The sequence below is a fragment of the Gobio gobio genome, assembly GCF_949357685.1.
Source record: "Gobio gobio genome assembly, chromosome: 25".
NCBI classification, from domain to species: Eukaryota; Metazoa; Chordata; class Actinopteri; order Cypriniformes; family Gobionidae; genus Gobio; species Gobio gobio.
The window spans coordinates 26,269,710-26,290,913 of NC_137121.1; the positions used below are offsets into that span (position 1 = coordinate 26,269,710).

Below are 21,204 nucleotides of genomic sequence, written 5' to 3' on the forward strand. Positions count from 1 at the left end.
CCAAGTGATGAAGTGTTTCAGGTGTAATTTTGTCCCATTCTTCCTGCAAACAAGTCTTAAGGTGGGCAACAGTACGGGGTCTTCGTTGTCGCATTTTGCGCTTCAAAATGCGCCACACATTCTCTATTGGAGACAGGTCGGGACTGCAGGCAGGCCAGTCAAGTACCCGTACCCTCTTCCTCTGCAGCCAGGACTTTGTAATGTGTGCAGAATGTGGTTTTGCATTGTCTTGTTGAAATATGCACGGACGTTCCTGGAAAAGATGTCTTCTTGAAGGCAGCATATTATGCTCCAAAATCTCTATGTACTGTTCAGCATTAATGGTGCCTTCACAGAAGTGCAAGTTACCTTTGCCAAGGGCACTGACACAACCCCATACCATGACAGACCCTGGCTTTTGGACTTGTTGCTGGTAACAGTCTGGATGATCCTTTTCTTCTTTGGTCCGGAGCACACGGCGTCCATTCCTCCCAAAAAATACCTCAAATACTGATTCATCTGACCACAGTACACGTTTCCACTGTGTGATGGTCCATCCCAGATGCCTCCGAGCCCAGAGAAGTCGACGGCGCTTCTGGACACTGTTAACATAGGGCTTCCTTTTGGCACAGTACAGTTTTAACTGGCATTTGTGGATGTAACTACGTATTGTGGTACTTGACAAAGGTTTGCCAAAGTAGTCCTGAGCCCATGTGGTGATATCGCTTATAGATGAATGATGATTCTTGATGCAGTGCCGCCTGAGGGATCTGAGATCACGGTTGTTCAGCTTTAGCTTGCGCCCTTGTCCTTTACGCACTGAAATTCCTCCAGATTCCTTGAATCTTTTAATTATGTTATGCTAGCCTGGTTTTACCAGACTCTCGTACATTTCATTTGTACATAGAGTCTGGCCACTCTCCATTGACAAGCGTTTACTTCCTTGAAGGCGGGTCCTCTGTTGAAGTTTAAAACTATTGGATCCGCCAAGAGTCACTCTGAATCTGCCTAACCAATCGCTAACGTTTGGTTGTGACGTATGTCACGCGCCGTTCGCCTTTGATTCTCACATTAACTGAGCACACCACCTCAGTGTCAGTGATAAAACCTTGTGCATTCGGATTGTGATTTATTCACGGTGGAGAGGAGAGTTTTGTGATCGGAACGCGCTGCTCACGTGGTGCATATCTCGTGCAATCATAACATGATTGTATATGCTGTAAATAACATGTCATATGCTTGGTATGATAAGAATAAATGCTGCCGTGAATAACAGCCCAATTCAAATGTTTACGTGCTTTCCTTCTTTTATTTTTTGAGCGGTGATGAAATATTTTGCTCTTGTAAACACTTGCCAGTATTTAAAGAAATACAAGTCTAGAAATGCAAATTACAGCTCACGCAACCGCACGGTGCTCTGCAGGGGTCTATAAAGGATATAAACAGTGAGTTTTGAAGTGATATATTCTTGAAAACTCAGAGATGTGGATTCGGAGAGCAATTAAGTTACATTACCACACGACCTTGGTGTTTGTCAAAAGCAGTCGATTACTGCCATTACTGAACTACAACTCAAACTAGCGCACGACATCGTCATCGCTCTCAGCCACTCCCTCTGTTCGGTGATTGGACCGGTAAAAAATTGTTTGGGCGAAAACCTAAGCATATACAGCAGTCCCAGACGGAGTACTGAAGGAAAATGAAAATTGAGCGGAAGTACGTAGGAGGGCGGAGCCAGGCTAATGTTATGTACTGTTGAATGTGAAATATCCAAATCTCTTCCTATCTTTCTTTGAGGAACATTGTTTTTAAACATTTCAATAATTTTCTCACGTATTTGTTGGCAAACTGGCGATCCTCGGCCCATCTTTGCTCCTAAAGGATTAGACCTTTCTTGGATGCTGCTTTTGTACCAAATCATAATTACAATCACCTGTTGACATCACCTGTTTCAAATCACATCATTATTTAACCATTTTACCTCATTACTAGCCCTAAATTGCTCCTGTCCCAACTTTTTTTTAAATGTGTTGCAGGTCTGAATGACAGGAAAGGATGCATATTTACAAATGACATGAAGTTGACCAGACAAAACATGAAATATTTTTGTTCATATTGTCTGCAATGAAATACAAGTCAAAGTAAATTTAGAAATCACTTTTTTTTTTTTTTTTGCGTTTTCCATACTGTCCCAACTTTTTCTGATTTGGGGTTGTATGATCTTTCACCCTAATTTATCCATGTACATTTTGGAAAATGTCTTATGTAACTCTATTGTTTATCTTGTACTAATCTAATCCATTAGAAAAAAAAACAATATGCTCATTAGATAAATATGTATAAAGGGTAGGCATAATAAGCAGTGGCTTCAGCCTACACCTTTTTCGGTTATCGTGTATATTTTTTTGTTTTGTTTTTTTTATTATGAAAAATCATCTGTAAGGACCGAAATAAATAAAATAAATAAATAATTTACTAAAATAATAAATAACTAAATGGGTTTAAAGGAACACTTCACTTTTTTTGAAAATAGGCTAATTTTCTCAAGTTAAACAGTTGAGTTTTACCATTTTTGAATCCATTCAGCCGATCTCCGGGTCTGGCAGTAGCACTTTTAGCATAGCTTAGCATAGATCATTGAATCTGATTAGACCGTTAGCATCTCGCTCAAAAACGACCAAAGAGTTTTGATATTTTTCCTATTTAAAACTGGACTCTTCTGTAGTTACATTGTGTACTAAGACGCGATTTTCTAGGCCGATATGTCTAGGAACTATCCTCTCATTCCTGCGTAATAATCAAGGAACTTTGATATTACGCAGTTGAACAGCATCTCTTTCGCAGCTCAAAACGGTTTTGCATGTGACGTTACATGATTCGACTGATTTGGATGGTATGTGATGTGACAGCGCACTGCTTTAAATTAAAGTTTTAATAATTTCATAATTGTTGGAAGCCAAATTCAAAAACAAAACTAAAACACAGCCCTAAATCATTCTTGAGAGCATGGGCCCCCTGGTGGTTCAGGGAATCGGGGGCCCTATGCAGCTTGTGTATATGGAGGACCGGCACTGCACACAACCATCTCTAGGGTTTAACAGTGAGCAGCAGTTCTGTGTGTGAAAATGTCTTGGAGAAAAAACATTTATTTCATAATTCAATTCGATTCGTTTACTTCATTGAAAGGTTAGAGTTTTGGGAATATTTTGAATGAAAGATCAAAAGTATAAACAATGCAGATTTACTTTTACAGACATCTTGGATCATATTTACCAGGGGTGCCAATAATTATGATCACAATTGTATATATATATATTATCAGAATAAGACCAGAAATCGTTTAAATATTGAGTTGTTTATTTTGCGAGTGTCAAGAAACAACTGAAAGATCATGTTACATATGTGAATGAATCATGTCCATTACTTTCTTAAGAGTTTTTGTAAACAAAATATGGCAAAAAATTATTTTATCAGCATATACACCTATATATCCATAAATAAGTATTTCTACCTTCAACAAATAATATATTAACTCACATTTCATTCCACTAAAAATGACAACTAAAAACATTGAATCCCCCCCCCCTGCCATAACCATAATGGCCATTCCATTTCTTACAAACAGATACACAGATTTCCATTCGCCATTCTTGTTTTAAACAACATACAATGATAACTACAGGCCTTTAGGTCTGCCGTTTAAGTGTCATAAAGAAAAAATAGAGAATAAACATCTTGAGACAGACACTTAGCTACGTGTAGCATTGGACATTTCTTTCAAATTCAACACATGAAGTGTGGTTTTATGTCATAATTAATAAAACAGCGACAGCTCATTTGTGATTTTTCAACAGCCGCTGCTGTACAAAACTGTGGCACTAAAGTCTGTATAAAATGCACAAACTAAATGACTGTTCTCATGGCAGCTAGGTTGAAAAATTTATTATATGGCCAAGTCATACAAACAAACATTTGGGTGACACTTTATAACTATTTTCATGATTTAATAAGTTTGTAACAAACAGTATTAAATGATCATCATATAATGTTAATTTATAGGAGCCCATTTGTGCCATTTCATAAAGTGACTCTATATTATGAATTAAACAGAAAATACTATATTCAATTGATTATTCGTATTATTTAATTATTTATATATTCTCATTTATATTGTATGCATGTGTTGATTCATTCATTTTATTTATATTTATTAACAGATTTTTTTAAATAAATGTTTTTCATCGAAAATGATCGATTGCTTGACTTAGCACAAATGGTCCTCCATAATAATTAATATACACAAACGTCCTCATGATTCATGTATTTTCAGTACATTCATACTGAATATACATGAACTGCTGGTCTGCCGTTTGTTATTAACACTCATTAATGAAAGTGATTATAAAGTGATACCCACATCGGATTGGTTTATTTTAGTGTCCATCTTCGAACAGCCATGTACTGATCAGTAATAGAACTTTTGGTTTAATGGGTGACGAAGAGAGAATAACAAAACATACAGGAACACTGTTAAAAGAGTACTAGACAACCACTTTCATGACATTCTTACAATTACAATTAACGTGCCCCTATTATGGTATTTCTAATATATTCTCTTTTACGCATTTTGTAATATAGCTGTCTGCGAATGTAAACGGTCTGCAAAGTTATTAAGTCGAAAATGAACGATATAATAAAGTTATTGTCTCCCAAAAGAAAGAATCAAATCTGAATCGCCTAAATGAGTCGTCAGGAATTCCAGTCTCACTCCTGTGACCTGCATATGTAACGCGGTGACACATTTGTGTAATGCCCGCCTATGGACTTCATAGGTTCAATCCCAACAGACTGGGCCATCTGACCAATCAGAGCAGAGTATGTCTCGGAAAGGAGAGATTTAGAGAGACTGAATCTTCGGACGAGTCGTTTGAGAATCATTGAGAATGTGGTGATGTGCAATCTATATTATGAGAAAATTAAAGTGTTTTTTGACCTTTGATCCATGTAAACCTGTTGTAGCAGACCTCCAAAATAAAAGTAGGAACCTTTAAAAGAGCATAACAGGGGCACTTTAAACTGAAACCTTTGAGATTTTGAAATGAGAACTCAAGTCCCGCCACTTCATTTCTGTCTTTCACCAACATTTCTGACCAGCAGTACCTTATCAACACGTTTTTTCCCCTGCAAAAAGCATTAAAATATTTATTTTCCAAATGACAGTCCTTTTTTATAATTAATCCTTAATAATAAAAACATACAAAATGCGTTTTGACAGTATTTTACATAATCATATTCCTTTAAAAACTGTATAAATATTAAAACATTTGAACTAGATTCCACATTAGCTCGTTTCCAGGAGCCATCTGCATGTGAGCAGCTCCGGGTTGGTTTTCTGCACCTCTTGGCATTGGTCTTTCAAACGTCCCATCAGATCGAGTCCTTTAGTCAAGTAATGGATATGCCGAATGGCTGTTTTGTTCAGAGATTAGATCCTGTAATAGGGGTTGGAATTGTAGTGCAATGAGTCACAGTGAGGCGTCAGACATTGGCACCAGACAATGACCGATAGCTTTGTCTATCTTCACATGCCAAAGCTGAAATCACATGTTTAGTCATTTAAGTTCTCATGTGAGGCCACATTGACCCAGCTATTACACTGACCAGCCGCTCTTCATCAGCACATCCATCGTAAAGGCGAGTGAGGTCACCTCGGCGAAGGCCTCTTGTAGTATCCTCTGTGCCAGTGTAGCAGCGGCAATGCCAAGCATTTCTTGAAGTGCTCCAGTTCGGCCTGCATACGATCTCTCTTCAGCGCCAGATTGTGCTTCTGTGCCAACAGATCCTAATTATGGGGGAAAGAGAGAAAAAGTCATGCCCTGCATCCGAATATGCCTACTTCCATACTTATCATCTTATTTGTAACGTAAGAGTGGCGAAGTTGGTGTAGGTTGTTGTATGGATGGAAATCTATAACACTCCCCCTACACCAAGTCCAAATGTGTCCAAATTTAGTGTGGAAAAATACATGGTAACCTTTTCTGTGTCAAAAATAATAAAACTAAATGTTTATATTCTATAGAAGTAATACCAAAATAATATATACTTACCCTCATGCTATGAGAAAGCTGTTCGGCGGTCAGAGTGAGATTGTAATGCTGCGTCTCTAGGCGTCTACACTCGCTCTGGAGAACCTGGTGCTCTATACTTCTCTCTGAGAGACAGACGGGGAAAGAGAGAGAGACAGATTAGCAATGCACTATAACCATACAGTAGAAAAACAAACAAGACAATATTCTGTCCACAGACGCCTGCAACCACAGACAAATCAATGGCGTCTAAAGTAGGGCTGCTCGATTATGGCGAAAATCATAATCGCGATTATTTTGGTCAATACTGAAATCACGATTATTTAAAGGGATAGTTCACCCAAAAATGAAAATTAGCCCATAATTTACTCAACCTCAAGTCATCCTAGGTGTACATGACATTCTTCTTTCAGACGAATAAAATCTGAGTTAAATTACAAGAGTCCAGGCTAATCCAAGCATTAGAATTGGATTCATAGTTGCTCTGTTTTTGAAGTCCATATAAAGTGCATCTGTCCGTCAAATAACGTACTCCACGCGGCTCCGGGGTGTTAATAAAGGCCTTCTGAAGCGAATCGATGCGTTTGTGTAAGAAAAATATACATATTTAAAACTTTATCAAGTAAACTTTCGGCCGACCGCCTTCCCTGTTCAATTTATGGAAAAATTGTTGAAAGTTCCCCTGTTGATCGAAAGACTAACGCGACCAGGTCCGCTCGTCATGTACGCATCTTGAGTTTCACTTTCAACTTTCAACATTCAACACTTTTCCATGGAAGGCGGTGGGCCGAAATTTTACTTGATAAAGTTTTAAATATGGATATTTTTCTTACACAAACGCATCGATTCACTTCAGAAGGCCTTTATTAACACCCCAGAGCCGCGTGGAGCAGTTATTTGACGGACAGATGCACTTTTTATGGACTTCAAAAAACAGAGCAACTATGAATCCAATTCTAATGCTTGGATTAGCCTGGACTTTTGTAATATAACTCAGATTTTATTAATCTGAAAGAAGAATGTCATATACACCTAGGATGACTTGAGGGTGAGTAAATTATGGGCTAATTTTCATTTTTGGGTGAACTATCCCTTTAACACTGTTATTGGTGATATGACATGAGTAATTTTAAATGCCAGTGAAATTTCACAATTATCAATACTTCAGCAAAAACTAATAGCCTACTAGATTAATTAAAGCAAGTAAAAAGTCCTCAAATCAGTTACAGAAGACAAATAAACAGCAATACAATAAAAAAGATACTAATTGCAAACAAAATCGACAAAAATATAGCTGCAAGCAGTGATACAGGGCCAAGACCTTAAAGGGGGCAGAAATTGAAATGACAACATTACACACAGTTTTATAAAATTGTCCCACACGGGACTCGAACCCACAATCTCTGTGTCTGGTGCCTGCTGTTTATCTTGTTGCGCCACTAGGAAGACTTGTGTTCATTCAGATGTCGAATTTTAGTAGTTCAAGTGAGAATCAGCCCAAAATTAAGAATTCTTATGTAAATGAAGCGCATGTTATATTTAATTAGTTTAGATCAGAACAATCTCAGAAAGACTCAATGTCTGAAACAGAAGCAACTTTTACAAATAACCAATTAGCATGCTAAGCTAACCTAGCACAAGACAACAAACAAGGTCAAATTCTGAGACGTATTTCTCAGGAACAGTAGTGAATATAAAAAAAATCTGTTAAGTCATTTCTGTGTGGCTCAGTCCAAATATCATCTGAGACGATTTTGGGCAAAATTGGGCAAAATTTGTAGGAATATTGAAAAAATAGTTTAATTTGCTTCAATATGACGGACAGTAACATTGTTGGTAAATGAGATATCGTCGGAATCGGCATAAATAAAGGGACATAATGACAAAGAGTATCAAATCAAATTTTGAACTACAGTATGTTTTCAAAAAAATGCGTTTTTGCAAAAAATACTTATATCTCTGGAACACTTGGTGGCACTATGTTCAAACTTCTCAGGTACCTTCAGGACATGCCAATGATGATACCTACCCAATTTTGTGCTGATATGTCAAATCGTTTAAAACACATTGCAATTTATGACAATGAAAAATATCCTGGCAAAATCGGTATCCTCGTATTCGGCACGACGCACCGAATCCATAGACATAAACTGTTCTAAAGTTATACGCAAAAATAGCCATTTTTCTGATCTCATGACCTGTAGGTGGCACTATTCCCAAATTTGGCATGGACCCTCAGATCATGGTTCCGATAAAGCGTACACATTTTCTTTTCGATTAATCAAAGTTTGGCCGAGATACAGCCTCTGAAACAATTTTGGGTCGACCTCGTTAAATTCGCGACGGCATAACTTTTGAACAAAGATGAATAAAAAAAATCTGTTCAGTCATTTCTATGCGGCATGAGCCAAAGATCATCTGATAAAATTTTGGACAAAATTTCACAAATTTGAAACGAGGAGCAGCAAAAACAATGACTACTGTACTTTTCAAAATGGCCGCTACTGTAATGGCATTTTTACATATTTGTGTGTAGGCTAATTGACCATTTAGGCACGTATTCGAAGCCCACAGTATACTTTGCTTATGCGCGTTCTGTCCCATCTCGGAGCACGCACACAGGAGGCCGCCTTTCGCCTCTTAATGCGTTTTTAATAACACCTTTTAATAACAAGCACGTCCCACAGTTTAGCAACAGTAGACTGCATTTTACATCACTCAATTATTCAGCACGCAGATGTGAAGGAAAGGAAGATATGCTGGATGGAATGCGGCAGCGGCACAATAATCATTTTTACCTCAATTATCATAATCATTGGAAGCCTAAATCTTAATCAAAATACGATTTATTGCACAGCCCTAATCTAAAGGCGCTCTCACATTTACTGTTGTTTGGCAAATTTTCAAGACGAAATCCAGTCATTTCAATAAGAATTCACACGATTGGGAAATTCACAGGAGGGTTAAAGATTTCCCCATGCAGATTTTGCAACGGGTTCAAGTTGGTGGTCACGCAGATTCGCCACATTGACCAAAGGAAAGCTGTTTGGTTTGAAAGTGACTTCTGTGTGAGCTGTGCTTCATACATCTCTACACGTTATTGAAAATAGACTGAAAAAGAAAGTAAAATTTTCCTGAAATGGACCATACCATAACACAACAAATTCAATGATCTGCTCAGTTGCATTTTCAACTTGCTAAACGCTCCTCATGTTCACATATTTATCCAAATAATGTAAGTTTGAATCTCAATATGCTGTAAACTCACCCTCCAGGTACTCCGTGTACGCCTCGAATATAGATTCAATCCCTTTCCACCTAGGACTAAAAGACTCCTCTTCCTCGTCTTCTTCTGAACTGATGCCCTCCCCAGCTGAAAGGTCATTCCTCACCCCAGGAGAGTTGTGGTGGGCTGGTAAATGGCAGTTGTGACCATTGGTCTGTCCATTAGGGAGTTTGTTGACCGCCCTCTGGAGGCCTGGAGGTGGATGTGCAGGGGGGTCAAACTGCTCATTCGCTCCAATAGCGGCACCTGTTGGAATACACGCAAAAAATGTCAAGCAGGATATACCGCTAATATGTATATATGTACATACATACATACACACATTATCTCAAATATAAGTATAGGGTAGCCATTGTCACCTTTCTGTTTCTGCTGGGATATTTGAGTAGACTGCAGCACAGACTGATGGAAGTGCTGTGCGAACTCCTCAGGGTTTCTTCGCTCCCAGGCCTGGAGTTTTAATCCATTGAGCCCAGGAGGCTGGTCCTTCGGCCGGGCGAGGAGATGCCGGGCGCTGGCCTGCAGGCTCGGAGCTCTTCTGCTCGGGGAGGACATCTTGGGCTGGCCTTGAGCCTGGAGAGGAGCCAGTGGCGGGGGGTCTTGAGGTGGAGGGTTTTCGGGTGAGTGATTTTGGAGTTCAGGGTGAACATTACCGACTGACTGATTGAGATGTGAGACAGCTGTATGATGGGAAAAGCATAGAACAGGACTTAGAAATCCAAGAATAATGACAAAACTTGTTCGTTTGGTTAGGCCGCGTGTCCACTGAAGCGTTTTTAGCCGGCTGAAAACGCTAGGCGCTCTGTTGAAAACGCCTTGCTGTGAGCGCATTACAGCATTTTGGCAGCGCAGCGTTTTTTTCAGTTGAGACTCTTTTGCTTGTTATGATACGGAATATCCGCGGAAGAGTTACTAGTATCTCATTCACAGATAGTTTGTCTCTGCATTGATTCTATATAAAATGCCGCTACAATGTAAAGTATTTGCTCTGGCTCTTATTTTAAATTATTATGCTGCTTGTTTTCATCTGATGATGTTGTACAAGCAGAATGTGGCGGTTGTTCAGTGTTATATCCCCTCCACTGTGATTGGACGGCTGGGTGAAAAGTGAAATGAGCGCTGGGATTTACTCAAAAGTTGAACATTCTTCAACTCTCGGCGACCAGTAAAAAACGCTCAGCACTTGAGCGTGTAATACTCGCTCAGCGCCTCGTTATGCTCATGGCGTTCTAAAAATGCGGCGCTCCCATTGAAAACAATTGAATACGCCAGCCGCGTGAAAAAAACTCTTTGGTGGACATACAGACTTAAAGCTGTATCTGTCGATCTTACCAGACACTGAAGCAGACGGGCTAGAAAAGTGTGTATCTGAGGCGTATCTGAGGGTGTCCAAAGTAACAGTTTTCTGTTTGATGGCTTCCAGCAAGTCCTCAATCTTCTTATTCTCTGAGGTAAAAAAAATAAATAATAATAATTACTTGGACCATCACTGTTTTTTGATGCACTCAGCCTTTAAAAATCTGAATCTGGTTAATAAAAATCATTCTTGTCTCTCTCTCTCCAATTAATGTTTAGCAAATCATATATATATATATATATATATATATATATATATATATATATATATATATATATATATATATATATATATATATATATATATATATATAAATAAATGTATAAGCAAAAAGATATGCATGATAATAATGAAAAACTTGTATGCATCTTATGGTTTTATACATGTCAAAAGTTTGGAACCATTCCTATTTTAGTGTTTTTGAAACAAGTATCTCATGTTCACCAAGGCTAAATTTATTTGATCAAAAATACAGAAAAAAAAGTAATATTGTGATATATTATTACAATTGATAAATAATGGCTTTCTATTTTAATATACTTTAAAATATATTTTATTTCTTTGATCAAAGCTGAGTTTTCAGCATCATTACTCCAGTCTTCAGTGTCACATGATCCTTCAGAAATCATTCTAATATGATGATTTATTATCAATGTTGGAAACAGTTGTGCTGCTTTATATTTTTTATAACCTGTGATACTTTTTTCAGGATTCTTTGATGAATCAAAAGTTTAAAAGAGCAGCATTTATTCAAAATAGAAATCTTTCCTAACATTGTAAAATCTTTACTTAATAATAAAAGTATTAATTTATTTCAATAAAAGAAAGAAAAAAAAGACTGACGCTGGTAGTGTATATTGTTACAATAAATACAAATAATATTTATTCATTGGTATTTAACTTTTGTATTTATTAATATTGATGTACAAATGATTAGATAATAGCGACTTTAGCCCTTTTCGGACAGGATTATTTTTAAATAAAGTGGCTTTTGAGTGATTTTATTCCCGTTTGAATGTTCCATCTCAGTAATCATTACGGACAATGGGCCTCATTCATGAAACTTTCGTAATTATTAGGGCTGTCAATCGATTAAAATATTTAATTAAATATTAATGCGATTAATCGCATGATTGTCGTGAGTTAACTCACGATTAAATCGCAACTTAATCACACATTTTTATCCGTTCTAAATATACCTTAAATTAATATTTTTCAAGTTTTTTTTTGCAAATGTATGTTTATTATTAGTGAAACCATACTCGACAGAGCATGGAGATATGTATCAAAGTTCATAGATGTTTTTCAAAGAACTTGTTTATGTCTCTTAAGCCTAAGCTTAAAAATTCAGAATAAGCAGTGATTCTTCTCATTTTAAAAATAGAAATAAAGGGCGTTTTTACACTGGCAGTTTAGTTTAAGAATGGTACCACACCCGAGAACTGGAGGAGGTGCTCTGAGAACTGTGCCGCGATTCACGTGAACAGTGTGAGAAACACGCATTCGTTTTAGCCGATTGTAATGTGCAGTTCAATAAAACACACAAGTGGTGATGGTGTTAATGATTTACCTTGGATATGAGCGAGAGCGAGCTTGCAGTGTATTCGCGCATCGCAAGCCCCTTTGCAAGAATGCAACAGAAAGCCCCCTTCATCCAATATATTGACCCGCGTTCTGTTTTCTATCATACCCTGTGCATGTTTGTGATTATGTAAGATACACGCAAATGCCCCAGCCCGGTTCCAGAATGAAATCACTGAGGGTACTTCTGAAATTACTGAGGGTGCTCTAGTAAATGTGCTCCACCATAGCAGTGTAAAGTGAGAAATGTATAATTATTTATTTACTATTCACTTTTACTAATAATTGGAATTTCCAAATATTTTGCTACAAATAGTCTATTAATGTATTAGTCTGCCTTTACATTGCTTTAATGCGTTACTAGTATTTTAACGCATCATCTTCCTGAGAAACAGAAAAAAAAAGGTTTTGTGAATTTAGATTTTTTTTTTAGGTCATTACATTGTTTGGAGCATAAAAAAAAACAAATGGGTATATAAAAAAAAATCCTATGTTATATGCTAAATCCTCTGCTCCGTAGAGGACACCAGAACCATGAATAGAAAAAAACAATGGGATTTTTTTTTTACATTCACCAGTCAATTTTTATGCTTCAAGCTTTTTTTATCCAAACTTTGTATAAAGATGATTCTCAATGTAATGAAAGATATAAAATAATAATTTGATATACCATTTTACTATGCAATATGTGTGTAAACATGGCCATATGCCATTCCCATTCTATGCAATGCATCTATACACTGTATATAATTTGCATATTAATGTGTTTTGGGACCATATGTAAAAAGACGTGTAATAATATTTTCATAAGAATGTCTCATATTTCATAAGTATAAATATTTCAGACTTAAAACTGTGCATGTTGTCAGAGAAATTCGCTAAAATATCATTAAAACCTCTATTCTGGGTCTCAGGAGGATATTTCTGTCTCATGCAGAGTAGCATTTATATTTAGATATAAAGTTCACTTCCTAAACTTTGCAGCATGCGATTGGCCATCGTTCCTCTTAGCAATAATAGTTTTATTCAATGAATGTTAGACTGTAGCCTCGACAGTGAGCCAAGATCGTTACGATCACTAAAATGCTGTTGCTTTGTCAGTTCATCGCCATCTCACAAAGTTCCGTTATAAAAATTAAGTTGTCAACAATAAATATCTTACTTAGATCGTGTCTGGTTAATGAGAGATTACACGAGCCTGCATTAACTCAGCACTGAATTGCCTAAAAACGCTGCCGTTTTGAGCGGTGAGATTCTGATCGCGTTCGAGAAATCATCAACTATCTGTGATTGGCTACATTACTCACCGCTGCAAAAACACGCTGTAAATAGATGCATTTGACGCTCTCCAGAGGAAACAAATGTGCAAATCTGTCAAATCTGTCTCGCCAATATTACAGTATCAACTGAGGGTGCTTTTGCTTGCGTTTGCGGGCCTGAAATGTCCCAGGGTTCAATAGAATCAAGTTGACCAGTGATGCGGGGGAAACCGAGAACTATCGCGCTCGTACTTGGAATGCAGAAAACGCGTGCGTAAAAACGCTATTTTCTTTTATTTTGACCTGAAGTCTAATAAAAATTAAACAGAAAAAAATGGTAGCTTACGTAGGCTATAATGTCACTAGTTTCAGAAAAGTAATGTTAATGTTAACCCTTTTCTTTCCCCATTTCTGTTTGCTGCTGCATCCTTTACATCTATGGTGCTCTCAATTTCTCCAACTACGGGCTAGGCCACGGATCAAACAGAAAATGCGTGCTGCGTTAATTGCGCGTGAATAAAATTAGTGCCGTTAAAATTAATTTGCGGTAATGCCATATTAACACGTTAATTTTAACAGCCCTAGTAATTATATGAGAAAATGCGGAGTAATTTGCACTTAAAATGGACCTTTACCATTCACAAACGCTTCGTATATTACGGATTAGGTTAATGAATTCCAAACATTCGTAAATAGGGCGCTTGCACGCTCATTCATAATTAGCATAATCTCCGCCCCTGAGTTACAACTGCAAATGACGTGTCAAACGCAGTGGAATCTTCTGGACTTCCTTCTCATGTTTAGCTCCAGTATTTTGCATAAATGCTAAAGAGACCAACTGGCCATAAGCCTAGCAATAAATATTCAATTTTAAGCCAGCTAAAAAATGTCTGGTGCTCTTCTGAAAACGACCAGCGGTGGCGCTTGAAGGCGCTTGAAAGCGCTTTGCAAGCGCAGCGTTTTTCCAGCTGAGATACTTTGGTTGCCATGATACAGAATATCCATGGCAGTAATGTGTTACTTGTATCTCATTTGGAAGAATATTACTGGAAATAAAAATGCAGTGACCAGCAATATTAACTTCTCCATTGTTGTTCAGTCGTTGTACAAGTAGGACGATTGGTCGGTGTAGTATTTGTCCCGCCCCCCCTCCACTGTGATTGGACGGCTGAGTAAAAAGTGACAGTGAGGAGCGCTGCCTATTACCCAAAGTTGAACAGTTAAAAAAAAAACTATTATATACACACAAATTCATTCTGAACGTGTTTCATGAATGAGGCCCAATGTCAGTTTACAGATTTTAAAGAGTTTAAAGATTACAGCGACTTTTACCTTCTGTAAAAAGGTCGGGAAAAATGACCTCAGGTAATGCTAATCCTGTGCGAAATAGACCCGCTGTAAACATGTACGTAAATATTCTGTCGTTTCCTGTCGGGTTTTCAAGTATAGATGCGCTTGAAGAAGCATTCTGCGTTCTAGGTGGTTGGACAAGTCTGTGGCAAACCTCAAGTGTTTTCCACATGCCATTCAGATCCAAAAGAAGATCAAAAGCATTTGTCAGAGGCACGAAACAGAATCCACTCAGAATCGTTCGACCATACCTAACTATTTATATAGGTTGTGTGTTTGTGCACGTGATATCAGGAAGCGAGGTGCGTAAATCGAGTTACCCCTCCCACTTCTGCTAGTTTTACGGAGATCTCTTATCCCATGTGAATTGTCCATTAATATTACAGATGTCCTGTTGTAAAATTACATCATCTACCCTAAAACTAATCCCGTCCGAATAGGGCTTTTGACAGTATTTGTCCTAACTTGGGTGTGTTGGTGTGTGTGCTGTACATACTTCTTCTTTCGTCCAGACTGACGTGGTTCAGGTCGAACATGCTGAGGAAGTGTTTCTTGTCGTCGAGTTCAGCAGTGCGGTCCATCTCCTCTGGGGTGAAACGTGTGGTGAGGGGAGGCTGGGGAGGAGAGGGAGTCTTCCGTTTACTCTGCACTGCTGAGGGCGAAGGGATTCTCTCCTGCATCATCCTCCTCCTCTTCCTCCTCTTCATCTCCACAAGCTCATCTCGCTTAGAGAGAGTTGACAGTCCAAACAAACCCAGAAACTCGGTCTTCTGCAGAGAGAAAAGAAACAGGCATGTTTCCATCCACATATTTGTAAGCGCTTTTCAGGATAGATGCGCATAAATTCAAAAAATTTGATTTTTTTATAGATATGTGCATGAACTACGATGGAAACACATTTACAGAATAAATCCCTTGATGCGCAACAAAAAACTCACACAAGTTAAATTCGCAACTTTGGATGGAAACAGCTATTGTGAGAGATTTGATCTATTAGATTCACATGATGCGATGTCCGCGGCACTAACCAGCTAGCAGTATAAAATACTAGCGTTTCACGGTTGGTGTTCCCAGCATGAATGCCAGTATGGTTGCATTATTATACTCGTGGTAGCTTATAGATTGTAGTTGTTGATTTAGTTGTGTTTGCTGCTCTTTTTATGATTTTTGTATCAAGCTGACATTGACATTTGAGGACCACAGCTGAAATGTGTCACTGTACCTCTGGAGATGCATCTAGTTTGAGAGGAGGCTGCTGAGCGACTCTTCTCAGATGAGCTCGAACTTCCTCCTCATCGCTCTCATCATAAGAGTCCTCCAAGTCATAGTAATGACCTGAAACAGGCAGAAGATCATAACATAACATGTGAAAGACACAATATGGATGGGTGAAAGAAAAACCTGACTGCATGCATATACATTTATATATAAACAAACACTGGTCGATGGTTGACATTGGTTTATAGTGCAGTTTTCTTACTGTTCATTACAATGTTGTGATGCCCAAAATCACTTCAAAATCATATCATGATTTAATATCAGCTAAATATAATCAAATAATGAAGAACTATTTTTATGCAAACTCGATGGATGGATGGATGGATGGATGGATGGATGGCAGAGAGTTGATGGATGTAAAACAATAGACAGACAGACAGACAGACAGACAGATAGACAGATAGACAGATAGATAGATAGATAGATAGATAGATAGATAGATAGATAGATAGATAGATAGATAGATAGATAGATAGACAGACAGACAGACAGACAGACAGACAGACGGATAGATGGATAGAGTTGATGGATGGAATAGATAGATAGATGACGGACAGAAAGACAGACAGACAGACAGACACAGAAAGACAGACAGACAGACAGACACAGATAGATAGATAGATAGATAGATAGATAGATAGATAGATAGATAGATAGATAGATAGATAGATAGATAGATAGATAGATAGATAGATAGATAGATAGATAGATAGATAGATAGATAGATAGATAGATAGATAGATAGATAGATAGATAGATAGATAGATAGATAGATAGATAGATAGATGACGGACGGACAGACAGACAGGTGGATAGATAGAGTTGATGGATGGAATAGATAGATAGATGACAGACAGACAGATAGACAGATAGATAGATAGATAGATAGATAGATAGATAGATAGATAGATAGATAGATAGATAGATAGATAGATAGATAGATAGATAGATAGATAGATAGATAGATAGATAGATAGATAGATAGATAGATAGATAGATAGATAGATAGATAGATAGATAGATAGATAGATAGATAGATAAATAGACAGACAGACAGACAGACAGACAGACAGACAGACAGACGGATAGATGGATAGAGTTGATGGATGGAATAGATAGATAGATGACGGACAGACAGACAGACAGACAGACAGACAGATAGACAGATAGACAGATAGATAGATAGATAGATAGATAGATAGATAGATAGATAGATAGATAGATAGATAGATAGATAGAGTTGATGGATGGAATAATAGATAGAGAGAGACAGACAGACAGACAGATATGGATGGATACTGTAGATGTTTGTCGGGCAAACAAACAAATAAATAAAAGACATTTTGACATTTTCCACTCTAGCACTTCATACCTTTCTCTCTGGCTTCTCTGCGTTTCTTCTCCTCCAGGTCTAGTTTGCTGATGAGCCTCCTGTGCTGCTGCAGGGCCTGATCGTACACCATCATGGGGTCGGTCCTCTCCAGAGCCGGAGCCTGCGGCTGCCTGTTGTCCACAGGTCCAGATTGGGAGAAGGTGGCCCTCTGCTGGTTCAGAAAGCTCCGGGTGGATTTCTCCAGATCCGCCAGGTATTTCCCAGGCTCTGGGTGGTTGTTCACCCGTCTGACCTCCTCTTCAAGAGCTTTTGGTCTGGTGTGGCCTGAGAAAGGATGGATGTGGGATAGAGGCCGGTCTGAGGACGAGTTGAGGAGGGAGACGGGGTTCCAAAGACTGCTGGGAGTGGAGGGAGAAGGGTGATGGTCCCGAGGAAGAGGTTTGGGGGTGATGAGAGGAGGTGGCGCCCCCAAGGGTTGAGGTAAGTCTCTGACACCCACATCATTATGGTGTGCGCTGTACCTAAAACACCAGAAAGCATTTCTAGAGTGTGCCAGAAGAGGGCAGTATGGGGCAGTGTTTTCTACCCTTACTAGATGCATGCATCATCTGTTATGTCAAATTCTTACGTTTAATCAATATATTTCATTAGAATAATAAGACATTATAGGCTGTTGCTAATCAATTGAAATCAGTGATGATCAGTGAAATCAAATATTTGTCTGGAGTTTCCCTTTACTGTGACCCACCTGTGTGTCTCCCTCTGTGGGTCTGTTGGTTCAGCGGGCCGACCAGCATCCTGGTGCCTCTCTTGCTGATGAAACTCCTGGCCGTGTCTGTCCGCTTTCTCCACCTTCAGCGCTGCTCTCTGTCTGGCAAGCCATCTGTCGTCCTCCTCCTGCCGCTGGAGCATCATGGGAGTTACCATGGGCCTGTGGCTTTTCCCAAACTGGACGCTTGAAGAAAGGCCAAGGCCTGAGGTGGAGATGGAGGAAGGACCTCCTGGGGACGAGTATGGACCAGACTGTGGCATGAGCAGCGACGCTTCTTTGGTTTTGTCTGTATTGAGAGATGAGAGATGAATAAACATGTTCTTCTCACAGTGGAGCAACTGTAAATATATCATTAATATCTACATGATATAGTGATAGAGGAACATATTTTGTCTTCAGAAACAATCTTATTTTCTAGTACTATTAGTTTTTATTTGTTTATTTTCAGTTTTCCTTTTAAGTTTTAGTAATTTTGCTGTTTTTAATTTTATTTTGTTCATTTTTATTTGTTTTTCTTTTATTATATTTCTATTTAGCTTTAATTTTTAAGTTTTACTAAAACTAAAATTAAAATAAATTAAAGCTAAAAATAAATAAATAAATAAATATATATATATATATATATATATATATATATATATATATATATATATATATATATAAAAGTAAGTGTTGTTGGTTGCCTTTGTAATAAATACGCTTAAATTAAAGTACTAAAATTACTACAATTGAAATACAAATACATACATTTTTGTTCATTTTAAAACTTAAGCTCATTTATTAAAGATAAATATAAATATTTTTAAATAAAATAAGTTGTAGTACTGAAATAACTGTTCTAACTGATATAAACTAAAGTTATTAAATTAAAGTACTAAAATTACTGGGGGAAAAAACTGAAAACAACAACAAAAAAATAGTAGCTCATTGATTTCAGTTAGTTTCCAAGGCATCTAATAACTAATTTTTCATTGTAAAATATTTCTATTTGTATTGTTTTAAGTCCTTTTTTAGTATTAAACTTATTTTTAATTTCCATGTATTTATTTGTTTGTTTTTTTGTTTGTTTTTTAAACATATTACTATTTAGCTTTATTAACGCATTTTTTTTTAAATAAATTAAAGCTGAAAATATATATATTTTTAAATAAACAATAAGTTGTTAAAAAAATAAGTTGTTGGTTGCCTTTGAAATAAACAAGCTTAAATTAAAATACTAAAATAACTATAACTAAAAATAAAAATAAAAATGAATTAATTTGAGTACATTTTTATAACTTAAGCTCATTAGTTTCGGAGGCAATTAAAAATTTTTTTTTTTTTTTTTAAGTTTTCAACTTTTGTAATTTGTATTAGTTTTTGTTTCTTTTTTAATATTTCTATTTAGCTTAATTTTTTTTTCAGTTTTAGTAATTTTAGTACAATAACGTAAGCACATTTATTTCAGCTTCATTGGCAACTAACAACTTATTTTATTAAAAAAGGTTGGCAAATTGTCATTTTTATTAGTTTTTGTTTATTTTTCAAAAATATTTATTCATTAGCTATTAATACTAAAATTTAAATAAAGAAATATAAATATATTATTTTATTTTCAACATTTGTCATTTTTATTAGTTTGTGTTTCTTTTTTAATATTTCTATTTAGCTTTAAAGGTGCTCTATGTAACTTTTCCATCCACTAGAGGTCGCCTGTTCAAAACAAAGGTGTAGTTTGATGACGCCACGTTTGAGCACAGAATCTTGGGACATGTGGTCTTCACCTCACAGCCGGTGGAAAAGAATCAGGATAGGACTCGGGCAGAAATCATGTTCATGGATGTGATTATTAACGTTACTGTAGTATGAAGCACAGCAGGACCGAGTGCTGTGGAGCTGAGCAAAGCCACTGGAGCGATTGTTAATAAGAAGAGCGGCGGGACATTTATTATGTCACAGTCGCCGGCTCCACTTCTGCTTTTCCGGTCATGAGTATGAGGTAGCGCGGCTCTGTTTATCTTATTAGATACATCTGAGTGTGTTAAATTATGTTATGATGTTACTCTGTGCCTTCGCTCAGCGGCTGCTATGACACTTGTTCACACTGCAGTGAGAGTAAAGCGGTTCTGCTAAATAAAACCGGAAACCGATGGTAACGCAGATATGACACGATTGACAGGCGACTCCCTCACACGTCCCAGTTCCTTGGTTAAAATAGCAATTTCTCACGATTTACAAATAGTTGGAAACATTTGGGATAGTGTAAGTACTCAACTGAACAAAATATATAACACTGGCCTAGTGGTTTTTGGATATATTACTCAAACATTTTTACTTATTTTTATTTCAGTTTTAGTTTTAGTAATGTTAGTTCTTAATATAAACGTATTTATTTCACTTAGCTGCCATGAAAACATTTCTAATTTCCATGTATTTTTTAGTTTAAGTTCAATTAACGAAAACTGTTTTTTATAGTTTTTATAGTTTTGGTGAACAATAACAACACTATCCTCAAATGCTTCAGATACGGCTCTGCTGAGACACTGAGCATATTTGTCGTCAGAAGAGAAGTTCTCCAGGTGTTTGAGAGATGAAGGCTTTGGAAAGAGGCCATCTAAATGGATCCTGAAACCCTTTTAAGTGATTTATCTGTGAGCGTGAGGGTGTTTTCATCATGGATCATGGGATTCACATGAAGGCTCTCATTCATTTGCTATTATACAATTATAGAGAGCAACCATAAAACCTTCTGACTTCTATGAGATTGTGCCAAACCGTGTTTAACAGCTGGCAGCGGACATAATGCGTTGAAGGCATCCTTTGGGTTTTTCCAAACATAGACGTAATCCAGATTCATCAGACTATATTCATTTCTGATTACCCATGAGCAATGCAAAAAGGCCTCAGTTTCTGAAGCTGCAGGTAGTATCTCTCACAGTGAACG

At 37.3% G+C, this 21,204-nt stretch overlaps 1 protein-coding gene across 2 annotated transcripts in view; it reads right to left on the reverse strand.

Moving 5' to 3' along the window:
- Positions 1-3,320: 3,320 nt before the first annotated feature.
- Positions 3,321-21,204, reverse strand: part of gse1a (Gse1 coiled-coil protein a) — a 33,297-nt gene continuing 15,413 nt past the window's right edge. The window contains exons 6-14 of one of the 2 annotated variants that reach the window (XM_079810108.1): positions 18,258-18,567; positions 17,549-18,030; positions 16,121-16,233; positions 15,395-15,668; positions 10,684-10,797; positions 9,711-10,031; positions 9,334-9,597; positions 6,087-6,190; positions 3,321-5,821 (exon numbers count right to left, since the gene is read on the reverse strand). In XM_079810108.1, the coding sequence (XP_079666234.1) occupies positions 5,684-5,821; positions 6,087-6,190; positions 9,334-9,597; positions 9,711-10,031; positions 10,684-10,797; positions 15,395-15,668; positions 16,121-16,233; positions 17,549-18,030; positions 18,258-18,567 (2,120 nt within the window). In that variant the 3' untranslated portion in view covers positions 3,321-5,683. The remainder of the gene's footprint in view (positions 5,822-6,086; positions 6,191-9,333; positions 9,598-9,710; positions 10,032-10,683; positions 10,798-15,394; positions 15,669-16,120; positions 16,234-17,548; positions 18,031-18,257; positions 18,568-21,204) is intronic. The other variant, XM_079810109.1, reaches the window with a different exon arrangement.